Consider the following 14,915-nt stretch of genomic DNA (forward strand, 5'->3'; position numbering starts at 1 on the left):
TATTGGGTAACAGTTAATATTTTTTCTTTTATTTACTCATTTATTTTCGTGGAAGAATTTCCAAGAGGAGGAGCTTCTTTAGCACTTCTCAAGATGCTTAACTCACCTGTGCATTAGATGGCACCTCTGCACAAACAGAAGCCTCCATGTGTTATTTGAAACAGACAAAAGGAGTAAGGAGTGACAACATGAAAGGAATTGATTTTATGACAAGAGAAGACTAAAGGAAGAACGTGGCCCAATAGGTAAACATAGCATTATATACATCTGTAAACATATTTGTCAAGTTTAAACTGCAGCTGTTCATTTCTTGAAAATCGTCTGGAGGATTTTGGTCATTTCTTCTTTTTCTACTTTCTGCAGACAGACTTCTAGGTTTAAGTGTGCAATTCTCACCTTCAACACACTCCAGAAGTCAGTCTTGACACTTGTATGAAGCTTTGCTATGCTGTGTTTGTATTTTTATATGTGTTTTTGTTTGCTTTGTGTGCACACAGCATGTGACCATGCCAGCAGCAAGGATGTGGTTGTCATATGTGCTCAAATTGTGGTCATAAATATCTTGTACATGTAAATCAAATGCATAATTGTGAACTGAGTTTTGTAACATTGTAAACCAAAATATCTGGTCTGCTTACAGATACAAACCAAAACAAAAAACTATGTGTAAAACTCTGTGCTCAACTTCCCGAGCTGTGTGTGACTCTTGACTAACCAGTATGAATTTTGACCCAATTTTTCTTCCTTTTAGCTGATTGGTCAATGTCATGTCAGTCACAAATTTAACAATCCAATCAGAGAACAGATGGGTTTGGCTGTGCTTTACTGAGCTTCAGGTCCTGGAAGGGTAATACAGTTTGAAGCTGGAGGATCTCTATATGAATATCCCATTAGGCTCATACAAGCATGTATCTCTCTGACTTTATATCCTCTACAAGAGTTTGTGTTGTATTATCTTCAAATGTTAAATAAAAACATGTATTGCTCATTCATAGTATCCCAACTAGTGAAGAGTGTGTCGTTTCCACAACATTGCTAGGTTGGACCACGAAGGATACACCTGACCCATCCTTCAAATGTGGGGAAAAGGAGGATGCATTTGTCGCCGCATTTGGAGGAGTCTTTGAATTTGGACAGCCTTCGTTGCGTCGCTGTGATGTAATTGCATTCAGATGGGGCCTTCGAAGCATGCTGCCCCTGACTTTGGACATAGTCAGAATCAGAAGAAAGCGCGATGCTAGGACTGATCGGAGGCAAATTTAATTTCAAAAGACTATCCAATGGAAGCCTTATAAAAGTGTGGTTTTGTGCACACTGTGCAAAAAGGAGTTCGCATACCACTGAAGCACTTCAACCTTATGGTACAACCGCAAGACTATTTCACGTAAAATTCAGCAGCTCTATGATACTGAAAAGCAAGCAAAATTAGATGCATTACAGACAGCCCTGCTAATATGGAGGAACTATGCCAGGAGCAAACAAGAACGCTGGTTTGACCGGGGAGTCAAGGAGGCCATTTACGTGAAAAGGGAAAGACCATCTCTGAATCGAGGAGGGGGCCTAAGGGTAAATCTTTCGCCATCTTACAATGCTGTGATTGCAGCCATTCCCCAACTCTCTGTGAATGGTACTCATGGCCATTGATCAGTGGTTGTTGATCAATGGTCATGAGAATTTGCATATTAATGATCAAGGGACTGACCTCCCAGCCCATTGTTCCTTCAGTCACTTTCAGTCATTATGCAAATGTACTGTTTATAAGACTGGGGAAACCTGCAGTCAGCTGAGACTGAAGAAGTCACTTGGATGAGTGACGAAACGTTTCTCCCACTGAAAACGCTACGTCCCTGCGTCCCTGTTTGGGCTTCCCTGCGGCTTCTGCCCCTGCAACCCGACCCCGGATAAGTGGAAGATGGATGGATGGAATGGACCAGCAACATACAAGATATTTGTCAGGATTTTTTTTATAAATAAAAAAGGAAAAAAAGCTGATATATATGTATATATAACATTTTGCAGAGGATGTCACAATTTATTATAAAAACACAGTAAATAGTGGTGACAAAAATTGGACTTGAAGGCCTGATTTACTCCTTGAATCAAACATTTAATTTATTTCTATCTGTAGTCAAAAGTTACAGAAAAACCTTCAATTGCCAGATTGGTTACTGAAAAAGACATTGTAAAAAAAAAAAAGAGAGACAAGAATGAGAGGTTTGGGGTAAGCACAAGGATTCGAACACAATCAATGACAGGCAAGCCGCTCTGGTCTTTCGGGAGCTTTCAATTGATTGTGATTTCCACTCATGACTTCACATATAATATCCAAGCACAGCACACCCACAAACCACTCCAGCTGTACAGATACCAAAAACAATATGTAGATTACTTGTGGTCGGAACAACATATATGTTATGAGATGAATAAATTACTTCTAAATAGATGAGACATTATTTAAAAACTAAAATAAAGTGTTTTGTAGTGCCATTGTAATATAATATTCTATTTTATTTTAGTTATATTTGGAGGAGGATGGTCTCCTCTGTAGGTGCTGAAGTCAGCTGTGCACTAGATGGCACCTCTGGACAACCAGAGGCCTCCATGTGTCATTTGAATCATATAAAAGGAGTGGCAACACAAAAGGAGTTCATTTTATGACAAAGAGACGAGAGCAGAGCAAAGGAAGAATCTGACCTAAAAGGTAAACCAAGCATCGAATACACCTGTGAACATATCTGTCAACTGTTTATTTCTTGAAAATCATCTTGAGGTTTTTCCTCGTTTTTTCTTTTTTCTGCTTTCTGCAGAATGACTATTAGGTTTAGGTGTGCAATTCTCACCTGCAGCAAACTCCAGAAGTCAGTCTTGACTCTTTTATGAAGCATTGGTGGGCTGTAGTTTTTTTTTTTTTTTCATACAGCACAAAACGAATAGAAAACAGACATGTGCAATCTTGTGAAAGCAATTTGTGTGCACACAGCATGTGGACAAAGGAGTGTGAAGTGTGAAACAAACAAATGCTGCATGTTGTTTCTCAGTAATGCACAGATTAACCAGATTTAAGTAACTTCCAGCGAGGAATATGCATTGTTTAGTTAAGCGTTAGTTAAACGTGTTAAATATGTTGTACCCAAGTGTTAAAAGTAAAGTAAAAGATTCAGTGTATGTGCACAGTATGTATGTTAGCGATCAGTTGAAGAAAGTGAACTTTTAAATCACTTGAATTAAATTCCTGCAGGACATGTTCTGTTTCTAGCTTAAATTAACTCTGCGCCATTCCTAAAATTACTTTTACTGAAACATCAGCTTGTTCCGCATGATCATCTTGACTTCTTTTCTTGAACATTTTCACACTGCCAACCTTATATAATCTATCATGTAGTCGTCTTCTAACATATGGGACTAACAAAGGTTATCTTATCTGGTTATCTTATCTTTACATTGGGAAGCAAAATCTGAGTTTACAGCACCATATATGTGTTGAAAGATGTTCCAAAAGAACTTGGAGGCGTTTCAAATTTTGACAATTTGCAGCACATGTAACTGTGATTTTCTAAGCTGGCAAAATTCTTGTAGTGCAATTAATTTTAAGTGGTGTCTAAATTCTGGGTAGTCTAAAGGAAAGGAGACAAATTATACTTTAAGTAATTTTAAGTATTGCATAATGTCTTGTTAATTTTGTGGAAAATCCCCCCATCTTACAGTTGTTGTTTCAACTTGTAAATGCGTTATAATTTCCGAGATGTGGGCTGTATAATGGACCAGAGTAACATTGCTGGTTTCTTACAGCAAAGGAGACCCTCCTCTTTGAACAGTGATTGTAACAAATAAGCAAACAAATTAAATTAGACTTGGCTCCATCATGTCATATAAGCGTGCAAATTTTGTTGGTATTAAGTTTTTCTTAAATGTTGGTAAGGGAAAGCAGTCCTCAATCTCATGCACATCACTGTAGTGAGTATTAAGTACAGATGTTTAAAAAAATTATGTAAAAGGTCAAATTAATGCATTTCATAATATGACCAACACCTTGGAAAATACAACATATGTTTAGAGTAAGATAGGAAAATGTTGTTTGTTTTTCTGCAAGATTACCATGAAATTAGAGAATACTTCAAGTTACCTATGCACGACTTAAGTTTACTTACAGTATTATTATTTCCTTGTTCCTGTAAAAACATAACCCTTTATTCTGGTCTGCCTACATTTAAGTATTTAAGTGCAATTACATTATAATTTTAAATGTAACACTTTGAAATTCCATTTGATTACAGGAATTTCCCCCTTAGTTGCGAGCCGTATTATAAAGTGCTGTTTGTAAAACCTCCAGTTATCAACCTTGTTTATTAACACGAGCTTTCTGCTTCAGTCAACACATGTACCGAGGAAAAGGTAGAAGACCAATGCTTCAGAAACCAGTTAATCCTAGTATGAGATATGTTTTAAGTAGTCCAGAGTGTACTGTTACAGTTGTTGTTTCATTCCCGAAGTGTTAGCTGTTAAACTTTAAACTCCATCAATTTGAGCACAAAGTTCTTAGAGGGCATTCAGGTGTGACACTCTTGCACACAGAGATTTTAAAGCGGCTTTATTTCTTTTATTATTGGACAAATTAAAGGGAAATCATTCTCTGTATTGAATATTCTTTACTACAGTGCTGTAACATATAACAGCTTTGACACAACATGAAACCAAGCACAACAAATAAAAGTACATATACATGAATTTTCTGCATTTATTTTAGCAATTTGTTGGCTTCTTTAGGTTCTATTACTTAAGTACAGCTCAAACTGCATCTGAAAATTATCTTACCACAGCTCAGAATCTATATCATAAGGATACCTCCTTATACTTCCTGCTACAGAAGTTTTCTTCACTAACTTAATCTGAACACAGAATGTAAACAAACAAAGATGCTGGTATTCTGCTTAACTCTTACTCTGCTCTCTGTCCTTCTTCGTGTCCACTTGTGGTTTTTCACTCACAGCTCAGAACCTCGTGTTTCTTCTGATTTGAAGGCACCATGAACAACACAGCAAACCTGACGTCTCATCAAGATTTGTGGCGCAATGTGACGGTTGCAAACACCACCTCATTTTACCATCCTGTTGTGGACCCAGTGATTGGCAATGTCATTACAGTAATGTTTACAATCATAATCATCATCACCATGGTTTCACTTGGATGCACCATGGAGGTGTCTAAGATCAAGGTGACCAAGATCAGCAGTGAATTCAAATGTATATGTGGTTTGTGTATATGCAAAAAAGTATTGTGACAAAGCTTGAAAAAATTACACGTAAGCAGGATTTTGCAAATGTCCGTATCCCTGACAACACATTCCAGTTCCTGCAAGGAATTGCTGAGCATGTTGAAATATAATGGATAAAATACGTAATGAACATCACCATTTTTTCTAAGTAAATATGGTTGATGTGAAATTCTCACCAGATGTTGGTAGCAAACCATTTGATCCATTCATGAGAAATGACGCAGGGAAAAAAGTAGCCAACTGAAATCAGTAAATAGAAAGCAATCCTGCCGCTTAATGCAAATTAATTTCAGCTGGTTCAGTCCAAACTGAGCCTATAAAAAGGTGTCTCATTACCAAGGTGTCACACAAGAAACATCTGATGAAGGGTAAAACCAACAAGATTTCTCAAGACCTTCGCAGCCTTATTGTTGCAAATCATAGTGATGGCATTAGTTACAGATAAATGTCTAAACTAGTGAAGGTTCCAGTGTAGCACTGTTGGGGCCATAATCTGGAAGTGGAAAGAACATCATTTCACCATAAACCGCACATGACCAGGTGCTACCAGACAGACGAGTGAGAAGAAACATCAGAAGAGGCACAAGTGTTTCAAAGAAAACAAGTAAAAACACTCAACTGCCATGGTTTGTATGCACACCATACATACCTCAGCAAGCAAGACTCCATTACTTAAGAGAAAGCATGTTTAAAGTTTGCTAAACAGCCTTTAGACATGCATGTGAAATATTGGGGGAATGTAGTCTGGTCAGGTGAGACCAAAACCATGTTTGGAGGTCAAAAGGCACTGCACATTACCCCAAAATCAGCATACCGACAGTGAAGTTTGAAGGTGGGAACATCATGGAGTTTTTCAGCATATGATACTAGCAACCTTCATATAATTGAAGATGAATGGAAAAATGTAGGGAGACATTCTTGATAACAATCTGCTGCCATCTACTAGGATGATGAACGATGAAGGGTGGACGTTTCAGCAAGACAGTGATCCTAAACACAGATCGAAGGAAACTGAGTTTCTTTCTCTGAAACTAGACTGAAAAGTCACCTGGTTTGAATCCAACTGAAAATCTGGGGTAAGAGCTGAAGCTCAGAGTTCATAGAAGGGGCCCATTGAACCTTCAGGATTTGAAGACCATTTATGTGGAAGAATGGCCAAAATCACACCTGACCAATCCACACGACTAGTTTCTCCATACAGAATGCATGTAGAAGCTGTCATCACCAACAAAGACTTCTGTACGAAATATTAAATGCATTTCAGTAAGCGTGTTTGATACTTTTTCCCTGTGTCATTTCTCATTACTATACATAACTTAATTAATGGACATCTATGGTTTGATTTCTTTGCATGTGTGGATTGGATGGGTTGTTAGCATCTGATGAGAATTTCATGTCAGTAACACCTTTAGAAATATATTTACTTAGAAATGCTTATTTTGCTTGTTGTAGATAATTTCTCCAGTGATTTCCAGGTGGGCATGCCTAGAAAACCTACAAAGGGAGGAATACTAATCACAAATCCAGTGTCTCAAAATACTAGACCATTACCTAAGAGCAGTCAGCAAATTATTTACAACTTCTGGAACAGTTCTTGATTTATACACTCTGCTTGGGTCTTCCATTAATTAGTGCATCGTGGCACTCCTGAGGTGCTATGATGATTTGATAATAGACCTTAGCTCACCTGTAACTTTGCTTTGTTTTTTTCCCTCTTCCTCTTGACGACACCCCATAGATTCTATGTAGGATTCACCCAAGAGAGTTGGATGACCAGCCGAGCAAAGTAGCCTAATAAAATGGTCATCATAAAAATGATCAGTTTTATTTCTGTGTGCAGGTAATAAGTCCTGTTAGAAAAAGAACTCTACATCTCCAAAAAGATTGTCAACAGATGGAAGCTCAAAGTCCTCTAAAATCTCCTGGTAGTCAGCTGAATTTGGATTTTCAATTCAATTTTATTTTATAGTGCCAAATCACAACAACTGTTGCCTCAGGGCATTTTATATTGTAAAGTAAAGACCTTAAAGTTATACCGTTTACATTTGATAAAGTCGATTTGATTCTGTTTTTGTTCAGACAAACCCTGTATCAAGTATACCCTTATACTTGATACAGGGGTCCACTCTACCCTACCCGGGACAGGGTTACTGGGGTCGTACCCTGGAGGCAATCCTCTCACAGCTCCGAAGTTATTCCTTTAATTGGTAAGGTGCTGAATACCATCCAGACCTGTTTGCCTTTGTTGCTGTCTAGGTGTTCTTCGGTCTTTCTCTTGTAGTCTAACTTGGCCTCACGGATACCTCTCTCTTCAGGTTGGCACATTCTGTGGTAAGCATAAAAGTGAAGCTGTCAATTTACTAGTTAATCTTTGTTTAATCCTGACCCATGGTCACAAGCTATGGGTAATGACTCAAAAAGAATGAGGTCAAGGATACAAATGGGTGACTGAGTTTTCCTTTAGCGACTGGGTAAGGTGCTCAGTCAATCGAAAGGGACTTGGAGTAGCAGCGCTGCTCCCACACATCGAAAGGAGCTAGTTGTGATGTTTTGGGTATCTGACAAGGATGCCTCATGGATGCCTTCTAGGTGAGGTATTTTGGGCATGTCCTTTTGGGATGAGGGTCTGTGGCAGACCCAGGACTCAGTGGAGAGATTATATCTCTCAGCTGCCTTTGTAATGGCTCAGTGTCCCCCAAATGAGCTGGAAGAAGTGGCCAGGGTGAGGCTAGACTATGCTTCTTTGCTCCGACTGCTGCCCCATGACCTGAACCTGGATAAGCAGCAGAAAATAAGTGGATGGTTGAATGGATGGATGGAACAAAGAATTCACAATTTGAGTAATTTACTCAAATTGGAATAAAATATAGAAATATTTTGAGATACTGGATTTCTGAACATTACCTATTGTAATAAATACAGAATATATGAAAGTTTACCTTTTTGAATTAAAATGCACTTTTTCATAGTAATCTTAGTTTTTTTTAAATATATATTTCATTTTTCATTTTTCTGCTTTATTGGATAGACTCAGTGAAGAAAGGACAGGAAAGTGGTGGGCAGAGAGAGAAGGGGAAGACATGCCGCCGTGTTCATATTAATATAAACACAGAAGTAAATTTATGATCAATTTTGCTAACTTCTTCTGTTTACAGAATTACATCATGAAACCTAAGGGGTTGGCTATTGCAGCTATGGCCCAGTATGGGATCATGCCTCTTACAGCCTTTTGCTTAGTTAAGGTTGGTATTTATGTAAAGTTAAATAAGATTTCTAACATGCAGTATGAATAATACACGTTTGTCTTTATACATTTAAAGTTACAAGTACAGACAGTGATTCATGATTTATGTTCCCCACAAATTTATTTTTACGGGGATTCATAATAAAAATATGAAAATTACATTGATTTAACCAAATCGAAGATTAATATTAAAACAGATTTTTTTTTATGTGAGGAAAATGATTTTAAATTCAACTGTCACAAGAGTGGAACTGACTCACGCGCAGACCAGCTAAATTTAGAATAAAAGTCACAAGTTTATTAACAATCACACCAAGTGAAACTATTTACAGTGCACGGGACTGAGATTTCCAGGAATCCAGGGATGGAAGGGAAACAGGTCCAAAAAACACAAGCCACACGTCCGCTCCTCACTCTCCAGTTTCACAATCCTCTTTAGCACTCACACTCACGTTCACTCCACACCTCACTGCCAGACTCATGGGAACAGATCGGGAAACTCGGATGGGTCCAGGAATTTATATATAAGGAAACATAATTAGAACAGACTAGAACTTCACATGGAAAACAGAGGTTAATGGAGCTGTACTGAGGAGTGTTACTCAACGATCCAGCGAAGAAGTGTACTTAGCCACCATCTTAAATAGCAGCTCAGGCAAACTGGCAATCAGGCAGATTCATGGCAGGTGGGCACATGACAGGAGACGGTATGGTTTCCAGGAGGTCGAGATGGAGGAAAATCCAAGAGAGTCATGACAGTCAGGAAGGCAGGGCAAGAAACATGGTGAGTGTGAAACCTATGGTTTGTAGACTGACTGACGTAGTAGAACCGAACAGGACAAGCACTGAAGAGTCACACGGCAGGAAGTGAATCTGATAGAACTGAGAACAGTAAGGCAACGTTAAACCTGGGACAGACGAGCATGAACTTGATCACAAGGAGGCAGAGTTACCACCAACAGTAGCTGGACAAACTGGTGGAGAGTGGAAGGCAGCGCTGGTTTAAGAACCCTACTGCTGATTGCCGTTGAAACGAGGAGCAGGTGAGGTGCTGGAAACTCCACCCCAGAGGACGGAAATCTGGAACTCCTCTAACAAACAGGAACACCTCCCAGACACTCCCAAGGCACATGACAAAAGTTGCCCAGTATAATTGAATTTGTGTTGATGTACCAGTATATAATTGACACCAGACATTGTGTTTTAGACTATTAGACATTGTTACTGGTATTTGCAGCATCCTGCAAGAGGTTATTGGGATTTTGTGTTACAGGGGTTCCAGTTGAGTGATATAACAGGTGTGGTTGTTCTGGTATGTGGCTGCTGTCCTGGAGGAATTTTCTCCAACTCCATGGCTCTGGCTATACAGGGGGACATGAACCTCAGGTACACATCGGAAGTTATGTAGTTGTAATACATTTATAATGACCAAAAAGAAGCTAAAAATGTAATTTGAAGTGATTAATGCTCAGGCAGAAAACTTCACAACAGTTATACCACTCGATTGTGTTTTCAAACTTTCTCACACTGTGTCTGACTGTGCAGTTTTCAAATATAACACCAAGACAAGCACAATTCAGACAGTTCAGTTAGATTTTGGCATATCTCTACCTGATGTCCAGCAGGTCAGTGGAATATTCCAGGAAGCAGGAATATCTCTAGTAATTTTTCTGAACATCATGTTGACAGGGACATTTTTAGCATTGTGCAGTTATGAGAAGGGTAAATGGGGTCAGTAAAATATGAGGAATATGGAAATCATGAAGTCTGTGAGAATCAGATGTCATTTTTAATTCAGAAAGGCTAGTTTCCATAGCTCAGAGTAAAGCAACATTTTTGTCTCACCCTTGTCTTCTCCAGCATCGTGATGACTTCCTGCTCTACAATGTTGGCTCTGGGTATGATGCCTCTCCTGCTCTACATCTACTGCCAGGGTTTCCCCAGTGTGCAGAACGCTGTTCCTTATGGTGAAATTATGTTATCGTTGGTCTTGATACTTGTCCCGTGTAGCATCGGCATCGTCATCAAGACCTACAGGCCGCAGTACTCGAAGAAGTTCACGAAGGTTTGTGCATACTGACAGGAGACTGAAGGTCAGACAGATCACTAAAACTGATTAACAGTATTGATTAGTCAGTTGGTACAGGAATGGCAAATAAAGATTTCAATGACTCATATTTTAAATATTTGTTTAACAAAAAAAAAAAACCCAAACAAAATGGAAAACCTGTAGATTACATCATCCTACAAATTCTAGAATTTGCTGATTTTTTTTTCTTAACTTGACACACAGAGAAACTGAATAACTTTGTCTTCAGACAAGTCTAAACATCTTTCTCTAAACTCAAATAATTCCTAATGATACCTAATGGCAGTCAGAGAGCTGTTGCCTAGCCTGTAGAGGTTTTTGCGTCACTTTGATATGCTTCCGCAGACCATCACTGACCCACCACCATACTAAACAATATTACAGGCAGCATACTGTTTGCCATGGCTTCTCCAGACCCTCCACAGTGTCAGGGACAGGGTCCACTAGAGCAGCAGTCCCCAACCCGTGGGCCTCGGACCGGTACCGGTCCGTGAGTCGTTTGGTACCGGGCCGCGAGAGTTGAGGCTCAGGTGTGAAATGTATGGTTTTCAGGGTTTTTATCGGTTTTCAGCGTTATTTTGTTATCGTTTTTATCGTTAACTCGGTTTTCCTGGGTCTTTTCACATGTGTTATGAATAAATCTTCTTTTTTCGGTACCGGTACTAGTTTTATTTTGTTGTATTTATCCGCGACACCTTAAAGGCCGGTCTGTGAAAATATTGTCGGGCATAAACCGGTCCGTGGCGCAAAAAAGGTTGGGGACCGCTGCACTAGAGGACGACTGGCCCTCAGGCCACCCTTATGAAAGAGACATTCACAGAACTTTTTAGGGCTCTGACAGTGCTCATCCTGTTCCTTTTTGCACAAAGGAGTTACCTATCCTGTTGATGGGTTAAGGCCCTGTCCAGCTCTCCTTGACAGGGCCTATTAACTGGCTGCATACCACAGGCCTCCAAACCTGCAGTAGTTAAACCGTTACTTAAGAAGCCAACACTTGACCCAGCTGTCTTATCAAGTGATAGGCCAATGTCGAACCTTCCTTTTCTCTCAAAACTTCTTGAAAGAGTAGTTGTAAAACAGCTATTTTCTTATCTGCAGAAAAAAAATTGTTTATTTGAAGAGTTCAGTCAGGTTTCAGAGCTCATTACAGTACTGAAAAGCCATTAATGAAGGTAACAAATGACCTTCTTATGGCCTCTGACAGTGGACTCACCTCTGTGCTTGTCCTGCTGGACCTCAGTGCAGGGTTCTGTGCTATGACCAATTGTGTTTACATTATACAGACAATAACATTAAAGACATAGCATTCATTTTCACTGGACAGATGACACCCAACTTTATCTATCAATGAAGCCAGAAAACACACAGAAATTAGTTAAACTGCAGGAATGCCTTGAAGACATAGAGACCTGGATGACCTGTCATTTTCTGCTTCTAAAATCAGATAAAACTGAGTTTATTGTTCTGGGCACTAAAAATCTTAGAAATCAAGTCAAGTCAATTTGCTTTATTGTCATTCCAACCATGTGCAGTGGTACAGTAAAGAGTGAAATGAGACAACGTTTCTCCAAGACCATGGTGTTACATATGACATATAACAGACAATCAACACAGAACTACATAGAACCTGACTGTACCTGACAGAACAGAACAATACAGACACAACAGTGCAAAAGAAATGTGAAAAAGACTGAGTATTGTGCAAAAAGTAACGTGGTGTATGAAGGTGTGCGTGTGTGTGAGAGAGAGATTCTGCCTATAAGTGCTCGGTAGTGATGTGTATGAAGGTGTGCATGTGTGTGTGTCAGTCCAGTCACTGACTGTTCAGGAGTCTGACAGCTTGGGGGAAGTTACTGTTTCGCAGTCTGGCAGTGAGGGCTTGAATGCTCCGGTACCTCTTGCCAGAAGGCAGCAAGATGAAGAGTGTATGTGAGGGGTGTGTGACGTCCTCCAAAATGCTGGTGGCTTTACAGGTGCAGTGAGTGCGATAAGTGTCCATGATGGCGGGAAGAGAGGCTTCAATGATCTTCTCAGCTGTTATGGTGTCTAACAAGATCAACTTAATATCACCTCTATCACCTCACTCTCAGACTGCAGGCTTATTTGTGGTTCCTAAGGTATTTAAAAGTAAAATGGGAGACAGAGCCTGCCGTTTTCAGGCCCCTCTTCTGTGGAACGAGCATCCAGTTTGGATTCAGGATATAGACACTATCCCTACTTTTAAGATTAGACTTAAAACTTTCCTTTTTGCTAAAGCATATAGTTAGGGTTGGATCAGGTGACCCTGAATCCTCCCTTAGTTATGCTTCAATAGGTCTAAGCTGCTGAGGCTTCCCCTGATGCAATGAGTTTCTTCTTCACTCACCTTTTAAACTCTTTATGTGATTATACACCAGTCTGCATTTAATTATTAATCTCTGGCTCTCTTCCACAGTGTGTCTTTATCCTGTTTTCCTCCTCTCACACACAGCTGGACACAGCAGATGGCCGTTCCTCTCTGAGCCTGGTTTTGCCGGAGGTTTCTTCCTTTTAAAAGGGCATTTTTACTTCATCTATCACCAAAGCGATTAGTCATAGGGGGTCATATCATTGTTGGAGTTTTCTCTGTATTATTGTAGGGTTTTACCTTACAATATAAAGTGTCTTGAGGCAACTGTTGTTGTGATTTGGAGCTATAAATAAAATTTAACTGAACTGAGTTAAGTTGAGTTTAATTAAATTTAAATCAATCAGAAATGATGAGGAGGGCAAAATCTCAACGGCCTCCACCTGTGAAACTATTCCGGTTTTGAACATTGTCTTGTTTTTGCATCTCTGGCACACCTGTTGTTGATTTCATCAACATCCAAGCAACTGAAACTGATTAACAACCCTTTCTACTACTTAACTGACCAGATCAATATCCCAGAAGTGTAATTTAATTGATGCTATACTCAAATTCTTTTGAGCAACACAAAACCAGAAGAGAAGTCAAACACTGATTTATGTCCTGTCTTGTTGTTCTTAGGTAGGCATGATTATAATGCTGATTATACTTGTGGGGACCTTGATCTTAATCGCTATTGGAAGCGGACATATCATCCTGACTATGATGTCTCCTTCACTCTTGGCCATCGCTGGTCTCATGCCTTTGATAGGCTACAGCTTTGGATACGTCTTCTCTTCAATCTTCAGACTCATCCACAAGTAGGTTATTTGTTTAATTCAGTCATCAATGGATATTTTAAGGGATATATATATATATATATATATATATATATATGTATGTGTGTGTGTATATATATATGTATGTGTGTGTGTATATATATATATGTGTGTGTGTGTGTATATATATATATATATGTGTGTGTGTGTGTGTATATATATATATATATATGTATATATATATATATATATATCCTTCCATATGCCTTCAGGGAGCGGAGGACCGTTTCCATGGAAACAGGTTGTCAGAATGCCCCGCTGTGCACCACCATATTGAAGGTAGCCTTCCCTGTCGAAGTGGTGGGTCCTCTGTATCTATTCCCGACAGTCTACTTGGTGTTTCAGTTGTTGGAGGCGGCGGTAATCATCATACTGTTTAGATGCTACCAAAGGTTCAAGAGAAAGGAAAAAGGTAAGAGTGACAGCAGGTTTCAGAGGTTACATTTTAACACAGGCCTTTTATCACACAAGATAAAAAAAACAAGAGTTTACAGATGTCTGGCTGATCATTATTTCACAAAAATTCAACTGCGACTTGATCTAGTGTGGGTTTGGATATTGTGGACATCTGAAGTGGGCAATGCTAGAAAAAAGTTTGGGTTAACTCACTGAACTACATCCAGGTTGCAGCATCTCAGATTGGAGGGTTTGCATTACTCCAGTTGCTATATTTCAAATATTTTAGATTAAACATTTTTTAAATTTTGCGTTTGAAGAAACAGTACTTTTTACACTAAACAAAGTATAGAGCAGAAAAAAAAATACAAATATATTCTCCCCAAAGTACTTTATTGTACCTTTATGGGCTTGTAAAAGGGGCGATGCCTTCTAAGGTACTCCTGTTGTACCCTTTCATGTTGTAGGTTGAGGAGAACCACTAATGACAATATTATACTCTCATGTACTGGTACCCAAACTGACCTTTTAAAAAGGTGCCACGTTAGATACAGTGTAATTTATTCTATATAATTGCATTATTAATAATGTATTTGCTTTGATTGCTTGTAATTTGAGTGGTCTCATTGATCACCGAAAGCGTTATGCGCCTCACATCTGCCTCTACAAGAACAAAAGCCCTACTATGTGGCAACAATGCTAACCACTGC

At 39.2% G+C, this 14,915-nt stretch overlaps 1 protein-coding gene across 1 annotated transcript; it reads left to right on the forward strand.

Annotated features, from left to right (window-relative positions):
- Window positions 1-5,023: 5,023 nt before the first annotated feature.
- Window positions 5,024-14,677, forward strand: LOC134642704 (hepatic sodium/bile acid cotransporter-like). Its single transcript, XM_063494656.1, has 7 exons — window positions 5,024-5,212; window positions 8,428-8,514; window positions 9,790-9,902; window positions 10,377-10,581; window positions 13,613-13,791; window positions 14,022-14,221; window positions 14,673-14,677. Exons 1-7 carry the CDS (start codon window positions 5,024-5,026, stop codon window positions 14,675-14,677), a joined length of 978 nt encoding a protein of 325 aa, XP_063350726.1.
- The last annotated feature ends 238 nt before the right edge of the window (window positions 14,678-14,915 follow it).

The sequence above is a fragment of the Pelmatolapia mariae genome, linkage group LG15 (genome assembly GCF_036321145.2).
Source record: "Pelmatolapia mariae isolate MD_Pm_ZW linkage group LG15, Pm_UMD_F_2, whole genome shotgun sequence".
Taxonomy (NCBI): domain Eukaryota; kingdom Metazoa; phylum Chordata; class Actinopteri; order Cichliformes; family Cichlidae; genus Pelmatolapia; species Pelmatolapia mariae.